General features: G+C 37.4%; 2 protein-coding genes across 5 annotated transcripts; both read right to left on the minus strand.

The window, feature by feature from the left end:
- Positions 1 to 977: 977 nt before the first annotated feature.
- On the minus strand, positions 978 to 16,715 carry LOC122048393 (kinesin-like protein KIN-7K, chloroplastic). Its single transcript, XM_042609964.1, has 22 exons — positions 16,208 to 16,715; positions 16,016 to 16,113; positions 14,569 to 14,658; positions 12,374 to 12,426; positions 11,455 to 11,520; positions 11,324 to 11,377; positions 9,371 to 9,430; positions 8,441 to 8,519; positions 8,235 to 8,302; positions 7,077 to 7,139; positions 6,776 to 6,880; positions 6,021 to 6,125; positions 5,827 to 5,934; positions 5,516 to 5,662; positions 5,342 to 5,422; positions 5,018 to 5,242; positions 3,097 to 3,237; positions 2,883 to 3,008; positions 2,741 to 2,791; positions 2,479 to 2,526; positions 2,200 to 2,400; positions 978 to 1,578 (listed from the first exon to the last, which is right to left on the minus strand). The coding sequence occupies exons 1-22, from the start codon at positions 16,459 to 16,461 to the stop codon at positions 1,081 to 1,083; spliced, it is 2,721 nt and encodes a 906-aa protein (XP_042465898.1). The 5' UTR covers positions 16,462 to 16,715; the 3' UTR covers positions 978 to 1,080.
- A 269-nt stretch (positions 16,716 to 16,984) lies between these two features.
- LOC122046072 (protein Brevis radix-like 1) lies at positions 16,985 to 23,498 on the minus strand. Of its 4 annotated transcripts, none has more exons than XM_042606579.1 (6): positions 23,216 to 23,498; positions 22,729 to 23,138; positions 19,877 to 20,012; positions 19,335 to 19,765; positions 18,537 to 18,622; positions 16,985 to 17,552 (listed from the first exon to the last, which is right to left on the minus strand). In XM_042606579.1, the coding sequence occupies exons 1-5, from the start codon at positions 23,381 to 23,383 to the stop codon at positions 18,544 to 18,546; spliced, it is 1,224 nt and encodes a 407-aa protein (XP_042462513.1). In that variant the 5' UTR covers positions 23,384 to 23,498; the 3' UTR covers positions 16,985 to 17,552; positions 18,537 to 18,543. The 4 variants fall into 4 exon arrangements, with proteins under 4 accessions (XP_042462513.1, XP_042462511.1, XP_042462512.1 ...); XM_042606577.1 differs by having other exon boundaries at positions 19,856 to 20,012; XM_042606578.1 differs by lacking the exon at positions 16,985 to 17,552 and having other exon boundaries at positions 18,328 to 18,622.
- Between the last annotated feature and the right edge of the window lie 242 nt (positions 23,499 to 23,740).

Below are 23,740 nucleotides of genomic sequence, written 5' to 3' on the forward strand. Positions count from 1 at the left end.
AAATAATATAAATATTTTTTAAAAATCTACAAAACATTATATATATATATATATATATATATATATATATATATATATATATATATCCATATAATCCATGATTAAGATAAATTTTATTAAATAAAATAATATAAATATTAAATCTTAAACATTATATATATATATATATATATATATATATATATATATATATATATATATATATATATATATATATATATATATATATATGTCACCCTTTTTCCCATCCTAAATGACAGTTCAATTATGTTATTCATGTGATTCCTGTCTTCCTTTTCACGCTTTGGCTTTACAGAGCAGCGTTCTAAGTGCTCCATTCAAAAAATATAGAACACCATTCGTCACTTTTAAGGATTGACATTCTACCCAACGCACCAACGGCCACACTAGTGTTCAGGGCAACCAAAGTGACTTGGTCAATATGCACCAATGAACCGGCCGAATTGATAGAGCCGATGACGAAGGGAACCGAACCAACCATGGTGGTTGTTGAATGACTAATCAGTTGACTATCAACCCACTAGCTAGCCACTATCAACCCACTAGCCAAAAAGATCAGCTAGGTCGACTAAGCGGCCCAACTCAAGATCTAATCGAATAAGGCAAGTACACCTAACAGTCGAATGAATCAAGAAAATCAAACCAAACAGGCAGGTAGACACATGGAGTGAAGCAAATACGAAGGCATGGATATCAAACACAAACAAGTAAACATAAGAAATCCAACTTACCCTCTCATTTTTCGCACAAGTAGATAATACCTTTAGCTTCATAATATGGTCTTCATCCTCTAACTGCAAGCGCTGCTGAGTTGTTCCTGCAAGACATCATAATCCTTCAATGTTACAAAAATCTTCATGAAAGGAAACAGGTAATTTGTTACAATACCATTATACCAATGCCATCCGATGGCCGCAACCTATTTTTGAAAATGAGAAACTGAAAACGAGGACCGAAACAATCCACAAAAATAAATTCAAACTATGAGAGCTCAATGTTTTACAATGTTTTCTATACACGACACAGGCTATTGGCCATAAGGAACACTGACTGCACTCGCTAGTAGTCCAAAACTTCAGGTTCATTTCCTTGAGGTTTCTTCAGCTTAGCCACAAGGACCCACATGTTTGCTAGTTCATTTTCTAAGAAGGCTTCCTTCTGTTTGGATTCCTCGAGTTTCTTCTGTATCTCTGCTTCTCTTTGCTCCTTTTCGAGAAGGGCAGCTTCTAGCTCTCTTTCGTAACTAGCATTTACTTCTCTCTTTATGGTAGGTTCGTGCCGCTTTATGTGAGATTCCCTTCTGGTGTTCCTTGGTACACTGCTTGCTCTGCGCTGAGTGGAGTTTCTAGTAGAGGCCAATTCAGCAGCCAGTCTCTCATTGTGGTTCATAAGTTTTGTGACTTCCTCAGATAATGCCTTCAATTCCACACCGGCAGCTGAAGCCAACCCTCTAGCATATGCACCCTCCTCTGCCAACTTCTGGTTTCGAGCTTCTAACTGGCTATTTGCTTCTGTTAGTTCGGATACTTTCTGTTTTAGTTCTTTGATTTCAGATACCTATTAGCATGTTGCACAAAGAGTTATAAAAAAATGAGTAAAAATTCAAATAAACAAAAGTTTCACTAGTTTATCACTATCTAAAGTGAGAAAAAAATTAATAAATACTCTGAATCAAATTACAGTGCAAAAGAACAAACACCATGAACAAAAATGTTAGTATACTTTTACGACTATGACATGATAGATGATTGACTCATTTTTATAGCTAATATATCATGCCATAAGAACCCCAGTGTATAAAGTATTATGAAAACTTTGAAAAGAATCAAGCTTTGAGATGATAAGTTATCCTGGTGTATTAATAAATGTCAAAGTTATTGAGATAATTGATCGAATTTCTGTGTGGAGATATAACAGATGGATAGATTAAAGAAAATAGTCAAATTTCAGGGGAAAAATTAATTAATCATAATTTGAAAGAATATGTCATTTCATCCAAAGAGACACATTATTTGGTCAAACTTTTCCCTCAATTTGGAGATTGCATGTCCAACTTAAATCGATAAGACATTCCATGACTTTTAGGGGTAATTCACCATGTAGATCTAACATTCAGGACAGGAGTCGTTGTGAATGAAAGGAATAATAGTGAAATCAAATGCGAAAGCAAATACCAACCAGATCCTCTTCGTGTTGCAATTTTGATGATGTATCATTCAACAAACCATCTTCAGACTTTGTTCTCATCTCATGAAAGAATGTTTCCTCAAAATGATACTGTGATTTGACATTCATTGAGGAATCCTTCATTTCAAGTGCTTGTGCAAGTTGTTGTTTCAAGGAAGTAATAGTTTCTTGCAGTTCTTCACATTTGTGTATCTATAAAGGAACAAATATGAGCATTACTGATGCTAGTCATCACTTGAAAGTGCCCAACAATATAACTAATACAGCTACCTTTTGCAGCAGTTGATCCTGTATAATACTGTTATCTGCAGTCTTTACCTAAAAAAGGGTTTCCAGAATGAGAGCTTAAGTTAAAATAATGCACCAAAGTAGATTATAGAATTTGATAAGTTATCCATGTGCCCCCAAGTTAATCATTGGAAATAACTAATGGAGGAGAATGTCAGACGAACAAGAACATTTAACCAGATTCAGAAAGATGAATTTATCTGTTAACGTATGTGAAAGAATGTCTGCAAACAAGAATGACTACCTCGAGTTCAAGAGTTTTCTCATTTAGTTGTTCTTGTAGTTCTGTATACGACTGAAAAAGAGAAGGAAAAAAAACAATTAACCAAATGAAACTGTAGGACCAATCGAGAAACACATAAGTTGAAGTCAGAACTAGGATTTACAGGTGAAACTCCCGAGTTTCGCATACTATTGTGAGACACTGAGAGAGAGTTAGCCATCTGCTTTTCCAAAGATATGATTTGCTGGTTCTTTACTTTTATCTCTTCTTTGACCTTCCTCATGTCCATCTTCAAATCAATAGTACCACATGAGTTCTACAATCCTCATTTATCACATGGTCTTCTTTAACAAAATAAATGGGAGAAAAATAATTACTTGAATCTGTTCATTCTTTGGGTTCTTAGCAGCTTCATCAGAAAGTCGCTTTAGAATACTCGAATGAAGTGCCACTTCTCCGGCGAGAATCTTTAGCTGCTCTTTAAGCAATTCAAGATGATCTATAGTTTTGATGCTTGTCTGGTAAAAAAAAAAATAGAATATGAATATAAAGAGACTTCCAAGTAGTCAAACTTTGTGCACATAAAAGTGACACATAAAAATATAATCTTCCATGAACAAAAAAAAATGTTGCTTATTGACAAATAGTCGTTGCTATAAAAACTGAATTAAGAAAGTCAAAGTTACAGCAAAAGTTTAAACCATAAAACTAATACTAAGATGATTTTTTTTTGTTAATCCAGGTATCCAACTCTTTTAATGTTGGAGCCCTACGGAAGTTTCCCACCAGCTACCAATGTAAATCCGGGAAGCACATATGGGTCCTAGCAAATGGCCCAGCATCACGAGTGGTTCGAACACCGCAGGTGTATGATGTGCCCTGCATGAATTTTGAACCCTCATTGCATGGGAGCCCATCCTACCTCGTACAGTTTGCAGTTTGATTAGTTGAATTGATTGTTAATAAAATCAATAGAAGAAAGTCATATGCTAAGAAGTATCATAAGCAAATATTAGACAACAATTATAAATAAAGTTGATTGACAATAATGATGATGATGTTAATAATAATTGATTGCAACTTAAGATTCAAAGAGCAAAGATTAGACAAGTTATTTTCAAATTTCATGTCTGACTGCAGGTATTTGGCCAGTGTAGCAGCAATGAATAGTGCCATAGTTCACAGTTAGTGTGCTTGATAAAGAAAATGTTCACTAGCAAATTATAAGGACCCAAGGAAAATCACTTGTCTACATGGTGCACAAAAGCTGATTGAATAAATCCTTTAAATTGAACCTATCTTTCTCATGTTTCCCTATTAAATCCTCAATTTGATATATTTTATGAAGAAGAAACTCTGAAATTCAAACCAGTAACTGTGGCTTGTCTACATTGTTCATTTTACTTTATCATACTTCTCTACCCATTCTAATTTTCATCCAATAGAAAACTTAGCAATGTTGAAGGGATTGGCGCAACGGTAAAGTTATTGCTTTGTGACCAAAAGGTCACGAGTTCGAATCTGGAAACAGCCTCTTGCAAAAAGCAAGGTAAGGCTACGTACAACGGATCCTTCCTCAGGACCCCGCATGGAGGAAGCTTTGTGCACCGGACTGCTCTTTTTTTTTTAGAAAACTTAGCAATGTTGATGCGGAATTACGCAAGAGAAATCATAATTTCTTTGTGAAATTAATTTACTAGAGTTTAAATTTTATATGGTTGGTATATCAACAGTCAGTGTTTACTTGAACAAAAATAGGAGGAAATAAAAATAAATGACATTGTCAGTTTCTCCTATTTACTAGGAAAGAAGATGAGAAGATAAAGGAATTTAATTCCATTAAAATCCTGCATTCAATTTGAGCAGAAATGGAAATAATAAATTAAGTTTGATCTCTAATAAACACAACAAAAGAAAATGGCACTATTTTCTTCATTTTACTTCCATCCAAATAATCAAGATCAGTGGAAGTAGATAAGGAATTTTTTTTTCTTTCGACTCACTTAAACTACTCTTCTCCCTCAAGATAAATACATCATTAACGATATTTATACAATTGTAGGAAGACAAAAGTGGATATTTAACTTTAAAATGTGATATAACAACTGAAAGAAGGAATATGGTCACAAGTCATTCTGGAATAGTTAATTTGGTAAGGCAAACAAATACATTAGTTAATTAGGAGAATAATACTTTTAACGTTACCTAAAAGGCTAGTAGTAGACTGAATTTACAGTCAAAAAAAAAAATCACTGAGAAACCCAATTTATGGAAGCTTAATATTCATCTATTTCATACCATTGGTGTCTCTTGGGAAGAAAGATTGTCGGCAGGAAGTTCTCTATCATGGTCAACCTCCAAAAGAAGATCAGCAGGAATACTATCTGGTACCAAGGAATTTGATAAACCATTCTCAAAAGATAAGTGTGTGCTCTCTGCTTGAGGAGTTGGTGTTGTGTGTGATTTTGTCCCACTTGATTTGTCACCATCTGAACTAGTCAATGCTGTCCCACCATCTCGTTTCTGGGCAAAAAAATTCAAGTAAGCACTAATATCAGAACAGGAGCCAACAAGTACGGAGATTGACTTTCTTAGATACTCAAAAAAATTATTTGGTTCAACGCTAATCCTTCCCAATAAAGCAGCTTTAGCTTCTTCTTCCTGCTCCAGTCTTGATTGTAGCTTGACATGACCATCTTCTAGCTTTTGCATGTTAAACATTTATACAAATCAACCGAAACTGAACAGAAAAAATAATTAAAATTAAAATTGTTTGAATATATGGCAATGGCCTACCTTCTGTTTCAAGATAAAGATATCATCTTCTCCGGTATCTTTATGCGGATTAACAGTCACAATCCCTTTCTTTAACTGATCTAGCTCTTGCTTCAAACAACGTATCTCATTTTGGTATTTCTTTATTAGAGACTTTTCATCAAGTATCTATATAGAAGTGAAATCATAAGATAGTACAGAAAATAAACAGCCAACATGGAGAACTGGATCATAGTCATACAAGGAATTTCGTGCCTTGGTGTTAAACACTATTTTAATGGAGAACTTCTATTATACTAAAATCAGGAATCATATGGTCAGAAAAAACATACTTTATTTTGAGAAGCTTGAATCTCAATGCATTTTGCACGGTGAGCAAACTTCAGTGTATTGTGTGTTTCTTCTGCATTGCTTGATGATGGAGTAACTGTACATATGAGCTATACAAAGGAAGGAAATAACAACTGAAATAATTTAATTGTCCATTCAATTAACTTATCTTGTAGAAATCCAAATGCCAACTTACAGATACACGCCCTTGACCACTTAAAGAGGATTGGAGGAGTCGTGTTAATTTTGAGTCTCTATATGGGATATGTGTAGCTTTTCCATCAGTTAATTTTGCAATAACCTGACAAGGTAGTAGTTAAATAAATTCACAGGGAGAATTACATAAATGAGACTTGAATTTCATCATCGTCATCAAATCATATCTGTTCCAACCATACGAAGACAAAAGTTATGGATTTGATGGGCATTAAAGTCAAAGTTAAACAAATCATAGGTCAGCTTAATTCATATAAATTATGCATGCTTGAATTCTTCCACCCATGAAACGTTATTCCCACTGTAGGAAAAAAAGGTACCTCTTTTTAAAATTAGATTATATGAAAAATACATGATAGCTTACTGGGTTAACTTTGTAATAGGTAATGGAAACTAAAAGCATTGTCAAAGCATGAAAAAAAGAAAATAATATCAAAATTCAACCAATAGTAAACCACTTCAATCCAAAATAGCATTTCCAAAATTGAAAAAAAAAATTGCACAAATCATCTCTATTCAAAAGTTGTTCACAATAGTTCCTTTTCCTCCTTATTCAAAAGTTATCTCAACTCTATGTTAAGTTGTTCACAATAGACTTTACCAGATAAATAATTTACAGTAGGGAAGAGCAATCATTGATGCAATTGACACAATCAAGAAGTTTAGTAAAATATATCAGATGCAACAAGAAAGCAGTTGTACAATTATATTTAAAGTAAATGAAAGACAACTCACAGTTCCAAGAGTTAATAGGCTCTTATTTATATAAGATCCCTCTTTCCGTCGTACTCCAGTAGTCTCAGCCCTTGAGCTTTCTGAACCTGCCAGATCGATGAGGTTCTGCATCCATGAGTGGAAGACAAGTACATAAAACCAATTGTTCGGGGAGAAAAAATCCACAAGCATCACCACAAACATACAGCCAGTAGCAACTAGCATCTATGTTGGCTATGATTCTTAGAATAGTACCAGACAGCAAGTCAGATGTGATAAAGTAACTAGATTGAAGTTCAAGGCATCAACGAAACAAACTTACTAGCTGGGAAAAGTTAACTGCTTCCCCTTCACCACAATCACCACATGGGCTACTCTCTATTGTCTGTAAAAGTGAAAGTGTAATACTTCAAGTGCTTGGAACTTTGCAAATATCTTTCACGAATTGCAAAAAAGAATTCCAAAACTGAAAAAAGTATAGTCTATAAAGCAAAAGCAATTTCCAATCCAAGACCAAAATAAGTTTTACTAGAAAACATATCTGGAATGCAACTTGTATAGATAATAGGATCCGTTCAATGTACCAAAAGGGTCAATACTGCAGAGTGAAGTGTTAAAGACATAACAGTACCAGATATGGAGAACCCTGAATTAGTTAATTTCCCAGTTGTCCATGTCACTGAGCAATATATGACAGCTTCAAACAGCAAAAAATCATTAACCAGTTTCAGGGTTTTCATAAATCTGCTAGGCTATAAGCGATTAATTTCATTATTTCCTTTTCTGGTATCAGAATCACTTAGGAATCTAGGACTATATACCTATCAAAACAGTTGTATAATCCTAAGAGAGTATGAGGTTCCACAAGTAATACAAAATCTTAAAGATAGGTAAATAATTAAGAAGAAAAGCAGAATTGCTTTGAGAATGTATTTTCAAGTAAGCAAACTCATTTTTTGATAGGAAGGGGGGAAAAAACTATAACCATCTGTGTCAAAATTACAAGAACACTTCTTGCCCCATCTTGCTTCTTCCACTTGTCATGTAGACAAACTCAATTAAGTGCTGATATCCTAGCCTACAGAAGGGAAGAGGAAAAAAGTTACTTTCTTCCCAGATTTGGGAACAAAGCCACGGTTTCTTATTATCCCAATTTTCTATCCTCCTTCACAACATTTAGAAAATCCTTGAAAGATTTAGTTTTGCATTTAAGAAATGATATGTGGATGAAGCCGACCACCAATCAGAACTAAGATAGCTAACTGTAAAAAAAACAAGGTCATTGAGTTAAATACGTGTGAATAGAATGTTGTACAATCCATACCAAGATAAAGCATTAGAACCAAAAAAACACATACTTTTATATTTTTAAATCATTAGTGGGACGAAAGAAATTAAAAAGTGCATCAAACGGTTATAGTAAACAATAATAATTGCACAATTGGAATTTATAACCAACACAAAAATGCAGTATAAGTACCAGTGTGAAAATTGTATGACTTCGGCTGCTTAGCAAATTGAAGTTATTGGATCCGACATGTCTATGCTCTATCATCAATTAAGAGAGATTTCACCATCAGCATAAAAAAGAGTCGTGTGTATAAAATATCATAAAAATTCATTCAATAGAATCAACCTTAAAATCTAATGAGCATGCACATGCACGTATGTAAATTCCAATTTTACCTTCTCCAGCTGCAATAAGGGAGAGTGCATGTGCAGGAGACAATACTACTTCCTCCTTAATACCCTCAATAAATGTACCCTAAAACCAAACACATGGAAAACAAGCACATCATTGAGTAAATCATCATTAAGGGTGTTGTTAAAAAAGTAGGAATGCAGCATGTCAATAGACTTCCACATATAAAGTAGCTAAAACACATCAATTGGAAAAGTTAAAGAACGGACAAGAACTGCAGGCTGGATATAGCCAAACTACTATGAGAAGTTTTAAATGCACACTCTTAAATGGTTACAGATCAGGGCTCTGGCAGATTGATCCATGCCTGAAATGAAGACTAAGAATCACAGAGGAACATTGACACAAATACCAGAGAAGATTAAAGACATGAAGTAGATAGTCTTAGCATCTCAGGTAACATATAACATAGTGGAAGTAACTTGCTCAGGCCGACTGATGGTGCCACATTGCATGCAGCATATAACAAGCCAACCCATGGCCTGCAGAAAGTTACCTTGAGAAGATTCACAAGGAAACCCATGAGCATTGGATATGCAGACAATATGGAAGCATCACATAGGGATTTGTTAACTGGTTATTCCCATGTAATGATAACTACCTAGAAACAAGCCCAAATTCCCAAAAATATCAAAATGTCTCTATTGAGAAACCAAGAGGTGGAGACGCCTCATAATATACACCTAACAAAAAGAAAAGAGTATTCAAAGGAAAATATGGATAACATTGATGTAGACATAAATAAGTTAAGATATGAAAAACTGAATCAGAATCAAACTGTTATATAAATATTCTGACACAAAGTGACTAGATAATCAAAATCTTTGTTTCTCAAATCATATAGCAAAAACAAAAAAAAAAATGTCCTCATAATAAGAGCATAGTATCAAGTATAGTAGGTGATTAACCAGCACCTGAGTGTCCTCCCTGATTCGCAGATTCTGTCCTGCTGGATTTAGTAAATCATTGACAACCTGGATAATCAAGTAAAATGTAATGCAACTATGACTCACAAATGAAAGCACAATCATGAAAAAACTCAAAATTTCATGGTAGACAATTCAAATGACCCATTAAATTCCTCAATGTGAGCTACACACTGATAATGATGTGTATGCATCGTATCCATGTATCTAGTAAATCCTGAATATAGCCACTACAAGGCATATGACTAAACCTTTGCAGTGAAGTAGAGGACATCATCAGTGCATTAACTAGGATTTCCTCCACATCTCATTTGGCCAGAAACATTCACTTTTGATACTTAGTGATGGAGAGATCTACAACCGTTATGGACCCTCAAGAATCTAGCCACAAGAATGAGACTTCAGCATATCAACATAGCTTCAGTAAAATACAGATCCCGTATTTTCACCACATACAATGGTATGTTTCAAGTTAACATCCGCACCTCCCTGTGGCACTGGGGTGATTCAGATCAAGAATTTCTATTCTTCACCCACATGGCATATGAAATCAAATTGATTTAACACCTTGACTGAGCTTTCCCTGTTGCACCGACAAGTCTGCAAAGAGCCTAGTCTGCATAAGATCTACCTGGTCTCTCCAAGATCACAACAAACAGAGATAAAGGAAAACATCTACTTCATGTCAGATCCACATGATCTGAATATCACAAAAAGAGATCCAGAAGTGTTTAGAGACAATATTTGACCACGGGTACCTATTGGTAGTGAAAGTAGAGCCTGGTCAAGATCATATACTTTAGATCTCAGAATAAATTTCAAGTCATGTTCCAACATATCTTGAAACCACATATCTTTATCCTTTATTGCAAAATTTGAGATGGTGTTGCCTGATATTGCTGACTCAATACACATCATGGTTTCAAAACTAGTTGTTTCAATCAACACAAGCAAAATGCAAAAATACACCCATCAATGGAAACTGAAACAAAGTTGGCACGGACAAAAATTAGTTTGCCCCATACCACCTGAAAACAATCATGTCTTACTCATGCATATGCTAGAAACTTTGTTTCATCCAATATCAAACAATATGAACTCAACATAAAATCCAATGAGGATAAGCTACAAGACACTCTTCCTCCTTATATTCTTCTCTTCTTTTATTGTTGTCTTATTCTTTCGCTTTTTTTTCTCCTGACCATCCTCAGGTCAGCTCAATCTCCCTATGCGCTCGTAAAATAGAGTTAACATCATGTGATCTTGTCCTGACAATCCGATCACCATATCCTCCGTTACTTGTTGGTCTATATAGGGTGATCCTCTACGACACTCGTAACAAACATATGTGGTCTAAGAACACAAACATAAAGATCACTCAAGTAATAATATCCTCTCTAATCAAGTTTTACCTATATCAAAATTAATTGGCTCATAACTGAACTCTGGAGCTTACCTTAAACACAATTGAAACCAGTTCCAGATAATAATCCCAATGAAACCTAGTTGAGATTCAATTCCAAATATTAATCAATTAAACATACATCTCTGTTGGTTAAAGACTTAATATAACAATACTATACAACAAAGTACAATTGTATGATATGTATCTACATATCCAAATGTTACATTCCGGGATAATATATTTTTTCAAGTTGTTTCCATGTAAAATTAGTTCAATTAACAAACAAATTCATATATTTCCTATTTTCACAGGTAAAATAAGAGGAAATTAGAGTGGTTAAACCAAAAGAACTTATAATTTCTCTACATGAGCATAGAAGAATCTAGATTTGCATCATACTTCCACATGTCTATGTTTACATTTTTCTAATATAATTAAAATTACTACATAATAATGAGAAGCATGAAATGACACTCAATAATGCATAAAATGAAAACAAATAACCAGCATTAGATTGCACTTTTCAGTAAACAAACCTCATTGTATATTTCCAGGTATGATACACGAAGAAGAAACTCACGACTTGGAGTCTGAAACCAGAAGTAGGTGCTCAGATTCTTATGAACCTACTAAAAGTGTTTCAGAGATAGAGAAATGTTCAAACTACCTCTTGGATGATACTAAATGCATCTTTTACAGCCAATGGTATGATTCCTGGGGATCTTTGATCTCCCTGACATAAATCCAACATAATTAAATTGATATGAAATTTCGAGATCCACTTGCTAGAAATATTTTGAGAATGAGCAGATGATCAAGTTTGCAGAAGATTTGATCATTGTTGTATCCAAGCTTACTAAATATCATAAAGAATTGCAATCTTAACCCAAAGTATTTCCAATTACCAAGAAGCCAGTATAATTTGTAGCAAAAGTGTCATCAACAGGATTCTAAAATTTCATGACAGATGATCATCCAAAATGGGGAAATTAAATAAAAGGGAAAACAGAACCACTAAATCACTGATATATATCCACTTAATTAAGAGCACAAGGATTGCAATGATTATCTATATTATTTTGAACTTCTAACCAAACAGTATGTTTTGATAGTACATTAGAACAAAATTTCAGTATTTTTTGATTCAAAAAGTGATTCAAATGATAATAGTAGTGATACATGCTAAGCAAGAACAGAATGGCAAATAACCATGCTTTTTTCGTTTGTCTTTTTGTGCACTTGATCTTGTGCATTGCACCATCATTCAGAAATATTAAAGGAATGCAACATCTAGAACCTTGTAATTTTATTTGAATAAAAAAGTAAACAAGAACAAAGACTTTCACTAGGTCTCCTTTTTAGCACCGGAAGCAATCAAACAATGGCTGAGGCTGCTGCAAGCAAATTAGGAGAATGCAACAATTAGGTCTATGAGATAAATTGAAGAAATAATAAGATTAAAGAAAAAAACAACACTAGTTATGCTGAATTGAATTCTCCATCAATTAAACAATGTAAAGGAAAATTTCCAGGCATCAGAAAGACAAAAATATGTGAGTGTCTCTACATTAAAGTTGTGACCTCACATGCATTGTATGTGTTTTGCCACTGCTTGTAACTCCATAAGCAAAAATTGTGCCTGTGGAAAGAGAAAAAAAGGCAAGATTCCATTAAATTTCATGGTATTTTTCAGCAATCAATAAACTTTGTTTCCAATTGTCAGAATAAGTCAAGGAGCACTTGAGATTAAGGACCCTCAAAAAGTGTGGTACAATTTAAACATCAGTTGGAAACAAAATACTCACTTAATGCAAGTGAGTTCTCTTCTATTCTATGTACTCTAGTCGAGCTTGAAGATTTCATTAGGGTGTGAGGTTTGCAAGTAATCTTAAACAAAAATCCAATTTTATAAAGTGGACACAGAAGTGAAAGATTATTTTTCAAAATAAATTACAAAGCAAACATTGTACAATACATTGGTAAAGTAAAATAGAACCAAAGAATATAGGATATAAGCATAATTTCCTTCCTAAACACCTGTCAAATGGAAAATACCACTAGAATATGCAGTATGGCACATAACCTTGATGAATATCAAACAAAGATAGATTAGGAGGATATTTTTTTAAAAGATAATGGACGAGAATATGCAGGAAAAAAGAGATATTATAGCCACAGCATCTACTCCTTTAAATGGTATACCCTGAATAATTAAATCAGCTTATAATTAATTTATTCAATCAAATGCAATTAATTCCTTAATTGACACAACTACAAATAAATTAAAATCAGGTTCGAGTAGACCAGGCTAACTGGTTGAATAAGGATTGGTCTTGACTTTTTGAGTGAACCTGAGATCTTAGACTCAAACAAATGGAACCAAACTGAACCAGAGGTTGAAGGTTTATTTATGAGGATTGCTGTGGTCATCAAGAGCCCCTTTCCAGCATTTGTCTTCTTCTGCTATCTCTCTTGATCTCCTTTATCTGTCATTTAGTGATCACTTTTCTATGTTTCTCATCGTTTTCCTCTCTCAGTGATCTGGAGTCCATCTCCCCCACTGGCTAGTCAAGATTTTGAGGGTAAGATATGGCAACAGGATGAGTTGCAGACCATTGCAGGAAGAGGTGGGTTGCAAGTGGAGTTTCATATCTGGTATTGTTTGTTACTTTGGTTCCTTCCTTTATTAACTTCACGTTTGTGGGTTGAAATTGGTAGCACGAATTTGTGTTGCAGTAATTGCTGATCAGGAGGCACCAACCCGTGAGATCTAGCACCAGTAAGACTAGATCTAATGTGGATCTGTTAAGGAGAGTTATGGTTATATATATATATATATATATATAGGAGTATTGTGGTAGGTCTAGCAGATTATTGAGGTTAAGCAAGGGTTTTCTAAAAAAACTAAGAATTGAAGTGTTGTGATGGATTAAGTGAGTTGAGAGTTTAATTGTGCTTGTAGATTTTAGATGATCCCGATCTTCTTATAGTGTATTTCATAAGGATTTTTTTATTAACCAGGAATATTTGTTATTTGTGTTATTTAGGAATATTCTAACCAAAATGATACTTCTAACAGATAGGGGCTTGTTAATATCTGAGAAACGTAGCGAGGAAAAGAATTCCTTAGTGAAAGCATGTACAGTGCCACTGCCAGGGTGTCAAGTGATGTTAGTGCTGGTTGACCAAGAATGAGGGCAATTATTGACATGCAGTAGAGCAGATGTCATATGATATGATCAACTAAGCATGTCGATTTTATGATTTTATTTGTTTGTCAATGACATAAGAATCTGGAAACAACCTCTTGGCTCTTGCAAAAAGCAAGGTAAGGCTGCGTACAATGGATCCTTCCCCGGGACCCCGCATAGCGGGAGCTTTGTGCATCGGGTTGCCCTTTTTTTTTTTTGTCAATGACATAAGAATACTTGTTTCTAATTTTATAATCAATGATTACATGTAATGATTCTAACAAGATTGAAGAAATACAATGATAAAGGAAGTGTTAAGAATTGTATTTGAAAATTAAGAACATCTTTGCTGTAGGTATTCAAGCTAGACTCAGTTATAGATGAGATACAAACTTTCTAATATGAACTTAATCAAGAGGATTAACACCATCATGCATGACAAACACCATAAACATTCGATGAAAACAATCAAGAGGACCACAACACCTAGTTTCCATGAGATTTTTTTTCTTTGAAAATTGAGATCAATACCAAATTTATGAATAATTTAAAAGTACAATAGCAAAATTTAAAAAGGAGAAGAAATTTACCATTGATACCCTCCATAGCACCACCGACAACATGCTGAGCAGCCACATCATATACATGGCGTGTTGTTGTTGTAGGCCCAAAAACTCGATCTATAATTTCAGGGTTATGAAATTAGTCAAGGCCAAGGCCAGATTTATATTTAGTAATGGCAACGGGAAGCACACAAACATGCATTGAAATATAAAGTGAAAAGGTTATCATGAATAAAAAATAATAATCTTGTGGCCAGTATTATACAAATAAGAAATGGAGAACTTTTCCTTTGTGCATAAATACCAGTCGACTAATATAGAACCATCCCCAACTAAAAACAAGCATGCTTGGTAGAGATGTATAGACTAACAGATTTAGCCTTGGTATCGAATATACCTGCTAGATGGTAGCTTTCAATTTCCAAATTTAGCTAAACCCTAAAAATTGGCAAAGAAAAGGGATAAAAAAAAAGAAGTTGTCTTAATGAATGAAGTTGACTGTTTTATAAGATGATCCTACTCAGATATGTACCATGAAACATGTCAATGTTATGGTTAACATATACATTCCTAGAGGTACTCTTAACTCTTTTAAACTCTCAATGGTAGCTATAAATATGGACTAATTTGATCAAAAATCCAAAATCATTACTTTGGAATTGGGAAGAGCTCATAGTGATAATAGATTTAATATCAGTTTCTTAAAGGAATTATGGATCTCAATTCACACCCAAATGGGAGGCCTTTAAAGTTTAAATGAAACTGGTGTGATTTTTACGTCAATTAAATTGAGATGATGCTTAATGTCAAAAGGGAATTAGTTAATTTAATTGAGCAAGGATGTTTTTGAGCACCCAATGCCCCTAAAAATTAAGGTGCTTGAAGTAATCTTGAACTTTATGTGTTGTGCTTTTCTTTAGCATCCTGCACTATAGTTCTGATAAATTAACTTCTGTACTAACAACTGAAGAATTAGCAACGGTAAAGTTGTTGCCATGTGACCAAAAGGTCACGGATTCGAATCCTGGAAACAACCTCTTGCAAAAAGCAGGGTAAGGTTGCGTACAATGGATCCTTCTCCGGGACCCCGCATGGCGGGAGCTTCGTGCACCGGGCTGCCTTTTTTTTTACTAACAACTGAAGAATTAGCAGACACGATCCCACTATTTCATATGCTATTTATTGTCATATTAGCTCAAAGTAGTAACTCATCCAACGACACTCAATAATCAGATGCGAACAGGAAAAAAATGTTATGCTTATACATGTCATAGTTACACAAAGACAAGGAGCTAAATAAACTATACTCAAAGATAGTCCAATTCATTTCCAGAAATATATATCGTCCAATAAGCACAATTGACCAGTTGCATAAAATTCAGAGTGATTCAAAAGATGCCACAGTATTGTACTACCGATAATTCATTATACACCAAAAGGACACTACAAATCAAATGCAATACATACCACGTACCATAAGCATATGCAAGAGTCGGATTATGTTCACTTCGAACGATGGTATCCCCATCAGCATACCAGGCAATCTCCTCTCCCTGACGAATCTCACGTTGACTACACGCCAAAAAAACAAAATAAGACAAATTACGCCGGCTTCAAAGACCAACAAATGGACGAAGAGAAGGAAGAGAACAGATCTGATCCCAACCTGAGCGGCCGGAACCGAACAGTAACCGTCACATTCTCCTTCGATCCATCCGCGTCCAGCACCTCGCTGTCTGGAAAGAAGTACTGCGGCTTGCCTCTCGCCGTCGACGACGCTGGCGAGCTCTGCCCATCGGCGGAGGCCTCGGGTACCTGCCTGAACGACGAGGTCGTGGACGAAGTCGGAGAATTAGCAGGCTTATACGACGCCGGCGACTGCACCGTTCTCCTCTGCCTCGAATCGTACCGCGACGCCATACCGAGGTCGATCCGAAGCCTATAGTCTTAAGAACCACGCCCAAGAGATCGCCGAGCTCAGCCTGACACGCACAAGAGCTTGAATCGGAGCTGCATTGGCTCCAATCGATCGAGAGGGAGCCGGAACGAGGCGGAGAAGGTTTGGGCGAAGGAACAGCAGCAGATTTTGAGGGTTTTCTCGTTCCCGTCTTGCGAAAAAAATATAAAGGAAAAAAAAAAAGGCTCGCTTTCTTCTCTCTCTCTGCTCGCTTTTCAGTTGAATGGAAAAAAGGGAGCAGGGAAAACTTCATTTCGCCTCTCGCAACTTATCGTCCATTGTTTCGAAAACTCCCTAGAATTTAAAATTGATAAAAACACCCCCCCAGCTATTTTGTTTCGCATAAAATAATGCTTTTCCACATAATATATATTGAAAAAGAAATGTACTTCTAAATTTTGTTTGAGTATGATATTAGTAAAAAAGAAAAGTTAATTTCCCTCGTTTACAAGTGTTAAGTATTAAAAAATAATAAGTATATTTAAGAAAATATGTTAGAGAGACAAATAAATCCTTACTAATACCAAATACGATATGAAGTATACAAATTTAAAAATTTCGAGGCCTATTTGGTAATTTTAAAACCTGAAAGGCTACTTTTCCCCGTGAGAAAAAAAAAAGGCAGCTGAGCTCGTGCGGTAACATGCGTTTTGAAAACACCGAATCCGACCCACAGTATCTTCCGTGCGGGCGACGATCCGACGTCTTGCGTTCCATCTCCATAAATCGGACGCCGGACCTATCGTGTCGCGTAGGAAGACATCGTGCGGAAGAAGCCCGTCAGCCGTCACGTGTCGCTCGTGCCGCTGCGCGTGGTACTGAGACGCCCGGTAGCCAACGACGCCGCGACGCGTAGAGACCCTTCGATGGCTGTTGGACGCGTCACGGCATCGCGCTGTTGCCGGGTCGTCGTCTTCCGGTTCGGTTTCCACCCACCCGCGGAGATCTTTTATCTAAACGGTTCCATCGCAAGGGCGAATCCACTGCCCGAAACGGTTCAGGTCACGCGGTTGCGGATCAGGATAACATAACGTGATCCGAGGGCAAGGAGTCTCTGGAGAAACCAGACCAGTGAATTTTCAAACAATTAAATGGGGAAAAAAATCGAAGGCTAAAATCAGTTCAATAAAAATAAACTTTTCGTGCAATTATCAATAATCTAAACTAATTTAGTTTATTAGATTAAAGTGGTTGTTCATGGAAAGCATTGATTACAACTCTCGAATATGCCTTTTGTCTCATTGATGGCCTCTTGTGAGTGTATCATTGCTTGCAATGGAATCTACAGGCATTGCCAAGGATATGAAAGCTAGTAGAAAAGTTAATGATTAAGCATTTTGCAGAGCAGCTTTAGTGTTGTCCATGATCACAGCAAGGAATACACAATTTTCTCTTAACAATTATCCAAAAAGTAGATAGTGGCTTACCTTTCATTCATTTTCTCTTTGATGTTGTAGCTTATTTAATTTTGTTCAACATGATTGATTTAAGTAAAAAAAATACTAATGTTTAGCTTCTGTGATCTTTCAATATGAATTTCTGTTTTCCCAATTTCGATCTGCCCAAATCGGGTGGATCGAGGGATGGATGTTGTAAGTTATCTTACTCCTATTGGTTCATCCATCCTATCTAAGCAACACAAGGAATACACAATTCATGTGCCTAAACATGTTTGCAACCTATACTATGCATCTCACTCAAAAAGTAGCATTTTCGATCAAAGGATGAACCTAAAACTAAACAGTTAATAGCTGAGCAGATCTCTTCAAACTTTTTTTGATAGGCTTGCCTTTTCTGTTTCGAATGATTGGATATATCAAATGAGGTCATGTAGAAAATAGCTCAAAATTGACATTGTATCATGTAAAAAATATGATGTTAATGTGTTTCTAGTTTGTCTACCGAGTGACTCATTGTTAGATAGCAGTTGGGGAGAATGAAGAAAGAGTACTCTGTTGAGGAAGAACTCGGAAAAGGTGCCCCAAAGAATCATCAAGATTTCAAAGAAATAACATGTCGGTCGTGTTTGTTTTCTTGCCTGTTTGTCAAAGATACTGCTCTTGTATCCTGGCACGGTTCTCCTCCCACCACAACCTTGCGTGCATCTCACCAAACCTCTCTCGGCTGCAAAGTTAGACGAAGGAGGAAAAAAGTGGTTAAATTAGAGTATGGAATAACATCTCAATAGCAAAAAGGAATCCATTTTTCAAATTCATAATGCCAAATTTCATAGAGAAAGGTTCTGGAAGTATAGTAATACAGATCTCAGCAGACTGTTTATGGAACCTGAAAGAATTCACTACTAAATACCATTGTTTGGTTATCATCTAAAAATATTTGACCGGTTAGATGTAGTGGCCATGTGGGGAAAACAAAAGCATAAATCTGAAATGCTTGGAAGTGTACAGAATACAGATCAGATTTAAAAAACTCTTATCACAGGGTTCGTGAATTGTGCAAAATCGAAATAATGGAAACCCTTCAAGTTGGCTGAAAGTAGCACTAATTATTTTAAAAGTGAAAGATGGATTTCATGTTATCAAACAGCAGATTATTTGTTAAAATAGTGACACCACTCAGTCTCGTCACTTGGTCCTATTGTATTGATTTTTTTTGCAATTTCCTTTAGTAATCAGGAATTCCCATTTGTGGACGATTTCCAATAGATGATATTCTATTCAAAACTCCCCTGATGAACATTTGCTTCACTAAGACAGTTTTAGATTTACAGCTAGGGGAGTTGCAATTAGAAATCATGCTTCAAAATAGATGAACACACAATCAGCATATTCGTTGAACCAGTTTACAGATTAGGAAATTATGGTAAAAGTCTAACCTGAAACGAACCCGTCGGAGTTCCCTGATACCTCCTGGCAATTCGCGAATTGTGATGTAGACACCCGGTTCATCCTCTTCCACCCATTCTCTTTCTAGATCACTCGCATTGCTGATAGATGCTGAGATTTCACCAGACTGCTCCACCTCATCAGGTGATGAACATGTTCTAACTGAAGCATCCATTGAGGATGTTTCTGTCTTTGCACCACTAATGCTAGAAAGCTTTGGGGTTGAAGTAAGGCCACCGGAGTCATAGTAGTGACGCACATGGTGCAGGTGGCCATGGTTATGGCCTGTGGAGCCTTGGTGTTGTTCAAGAGAATCAGATGGTGAGTACCCAATCCCGCCGCCACCCATCAATGGCCTGTGGAGATTGTGAGGAAGCAGTTCTTTGCCGAGTGCTGGTGTCGCAAGCCTGTCCTTTGAGCACTAGCAAAATGATTCAAGCAACATTTAAGAAAGTTCAGTGGCAATTAAGAGAACAGGGGAGATTCTGTTCAATATGAAATGGAGGATTACTATTGGGCATTCTTCTTTCACCTCATCCTCGGATCTCTGCGGGTTTGGAAGTGGCATGGTTTGTCGATTGACTCTCTGAACATTGTAAAGCTCCATGACCTTGTCACAGTTTTCAGCCCACCACCTCTGTGCTTGCCACTTGTTAAACATCTCTCGGCTACCATTGGCATCAAGCATTTAAAGAATTAGTAAACCAAATTTAGTTAGGAACTATAAATTCAATGACACCACTTGATATCAACAGGAAATCAGGACACAATTTGTGACAAACTCTGAACAAAAAGAAGAAACTATGACTACAACATAATCTAAGCAACAAGGCAGATTTCAATCAAGCAATTCAGAAATGATAAATACTAGAGAAAACAGAATTGCCACTGGAAACCAGAAGCGTGCCATGTCAGAAAATATTTAATGTCATTGCAGAAGCACAGAATACAAACTTTCTGCAAACTCAGGGAAGTTAACCACTTATGAAACATAATGAAGCCAAAGACAACTCAATCATGCAACAAAAGAAGGAACCCCGTGGGTCATCCGAGATGGCATGGGGCGGAGGTTGCTGCAATGAGGCCGCCAGGTCGAAACTCAGTGGCAACGGGGGAATAAATCCCCTATCCCTGTATCCCACCCAGACCGTCCCATGTTAGCTCGGGTGCTGCGATTTACCTCCCTCACAATGACCGTGGGTCCGGTCGGTGGGGGCCATGGGGGCGAGGGTTTCGCCTTTTGCTACAAAAGAAGGAAATGAAGAATGATTTTCAAAATGATTAAAGCTGCTACTTTTTATGGCCAACGTACTTTCGGGGCACATTTGCTTCCTGAATTGTCATCATCTCTACTCATCTAAACATGGAGAATTCGGTTCACAGGTCTTCCACTTCATGTACCACACCCAAGCTAAAGTATGGATTGGGTGAGCAATCCTACTTTTCTGAAATGGAAGAAACTGCTCAAAACTTAATCATCCTTTCCATCATTGCATTTCTACATATTTGTGACAGCCATGGTGCATTTTCTTGTAAAACTCCAATGTGTCTATGTAGTGTATCGCCATGATAATTGCATAATTTGACAGATAGTCATTTGCCTACTTATAGTCTTATCAAGTGGCAACCATGAGGCTAGTCCTATGTTTCCTCATCACTCCTATGTAGGAACTCACAACAATTTTGATACGAGGACAGAAGGTCATGGAAGGCTGATTTCAGCCAGGTATCTTTTCAGATTGAACAAGCTCAATGGAAGAACAAGATTGATGTAACCCATGCCAAATAATTGGTACATGAAACGATGTCATGATGGCAACAGTGACGACCATGATGACGTTGTTATGATGAGAAGTTGCATACTGATTATCAAAATGCAGCATTCCATTCATACATGTCAGGTTGCTAAACGATCAGACATCAAAGGCATGGTTGTTAAAATCACTATCTTGCCTAGAATCTTAGTCCCATCCCAAGTTGGGCTAAATAGATTGATACCCTACTCAGGATCTAAATTGGCTTGGAATCACCTGAACTTAGGGGCTAGTTCAATGCTTTCTCACCGTTGCTAGGTAGGAATTTTGATAGCCGTAGGCCCTGGGAACCTCATTTTGATCAGGTATCTTTTAGGATACGATATGCTCAATAGAAGGACAAGATTGATATAGTTGAACCAAAATAGTTGGGGCATATACACTTGATGATGATGATAATATTATTGGAGTAAAAAGTAATAATGCTCATCTCAAGCGGTATCGCCAGTCTCCCGGTTAGATACAGACACGTAAATCATGAGTTACTTTATCCTAGCACAACGGCAGACGCCTAGAACATTTTACACCTACTAAAACTTGACCTTAAAAACTAAAGCGGTCATCCTTGTATGATGATAATATTATTGAAGACAGGGGCACGGTGGAGTGATAAAGTGGCAACTGAGACATAGATGGGTGCGCACGTGACCTCTCATGTACAGGTTCAAGTCTTAGGGAATCTCCAGATCATTAATGCAAATTAATGGCTGTCACAACCTACAGACTTCATTCTGGCTTTTAAATAATGACCGCGGAACTAAGGGACAGCTCCATTGAAGGCAATGGACAGCTCCATTGAAGGCATCTTGAACGCTTTGGGCCCATCAACCCCAAAGAAACGCCTTTGAATCATAAATGAAAGGAAAAAACTAGTCACCCACTTGCTTGTTTGCTTTGATCCGAGTTTTCAGGTCTGCTTTTTTCTCTCATAAGCAGAGGAGAAGGTGGACCTTTTGTCGTCATTCTCGATTGCCTTCGGCGCACCCAACCAAGCCCTCGCCAATAAAATACTAGCAATAATGAGCTAAAGAACAAATTTTGGCACCGGAAATTAAAGCTTTTTTCTCGAAACAAGGACCATAGTCACCTTCCACCGGACTTAAAGGCCTCTCGAGTCTCATCCTCTTATTTCTTTTTCTTCACTTTGTGATTTCTCCTCAAATTCCTAACGACTTTCGAACTTTACATGACCACCAGACAGATCACTCCAAGCGCAAAGGCCGAGAAAATTAAAAATAAAGCTGATTCGTCCAAATGATGCAAATATGAAAACAGACACAGGAAGAAAAGAGGATTTGACTCGCGTTGAAAATGTTGATAGCTTGGTAAGATCAAAATGGAAGTTTTCTGCTATCTGTAAAAGTTGAATGGTTTTGAATTCAATTATATGGTATAGTCTCAAATCTACTTTCTTGTTTAGCAATAAATCTGGTTCAAATGTGTAGAGGAAGTGTTTAGCGTGGAGATGTGATCTTGTTGGTTCATGCAAGAGGAACGCCGTGACGGGGCCGGGAAGTCTGGCAGTTCCCGAGATCAACGCAGAAAACAAAGTGGGAAGGAAAGGGAGTACCGGAAACGGATCCTCTTGAGATCGTTGCCCCCCTGAGGGAGAGAGAGGAAGGTGATTAGGACTCCCGGTTCCACCTGTGCAACCCACTCCTTCGGCTCATCTTGGCCGTCCTCTAAGAAGGCCGACGCCGCCTCCGACGAGGCCTCCGTCCGTCCGCTCACCGACGGCGTCCTCTCCGCGCTGGAGATCGCCTTGAGCCGCATATCCAACTCGCGCTCCGACGGCGGCGAAGACCCCGAGCCCATTCCGGCACGCCGATACGCATAGTGGAACCGATCCGACGCAGATCCCATTTCGGAGTCCGTGTAGCCGACATGATGGTGGGGGAGTCGCTGACTCCCCCCGGACGCGCCGGCGCACGGCTTGCAGTGCCGGTACGCCCCCGACGCCTTCAACGCCATGTCCCTAATCTGATCCAAGACACTCAAATTGAGCAAGCGGGGGAAACAAGCAACCGAGCAACCCTAGATGGGAGAATAGGTCTCACCTGAGAGGTGAGAGCTTTGATGGCCTGGCGGGTGCTGGGAGTAGCGGCCCCGTTGCCCGTGCCCTCGCCATCCGGATCATGGATCGGCGATTCGGGGCCGCCGGCGACATTCCTGGAGGCCGCAGTGGCGACGCTTAGCTGCTTCGAGCAGGCAATGCAGGTCAGCATCTGGACGATGCAAAGAAAGAGCAAGTGCCTACGGAACCTGAGAGAAGAGCGAACGAGGTCGTTAATGGCCGCTTCGCTGGAGGCTGTGAAGAACAAGAGATGATTTATATCGGTTTAAATCTCTTCCAGGGGGAAAAACCAATGCAATTTACATTTATCATTATTTTTTTAAAAAAAAAATAAACCGTTTATAGAAGAAAACGTTCATCTTCAAAGTAAGAAACAAAGGAAAGTTTACGAGGCGGGTGGGGCCGATAACTGAAGCTTGAGGCGAGGTGGGAGCAGGTGGACATTGGGAAGGAACACGTGTCGAAGAGCCGAGTCATTATGGGAAAATTCCCTTTCAGCCCAAAACTT

This window comes from Zingiber officinale, chromosome 2B (assembly GCF_018446385.1).
Source record: "Zingiber officinale cultivar Zhangliang chromosome 2B, Zo_v1.1, whole genome shotgun sequence".
NCBI classification, from domain to species: domain Eukaryota; kingdom Viridiplantae; phylum Streptophyta; class Magnoliopsida; order Zingiberales; family Zingiberaceae; genus Zingiber; species Zingiber officinale.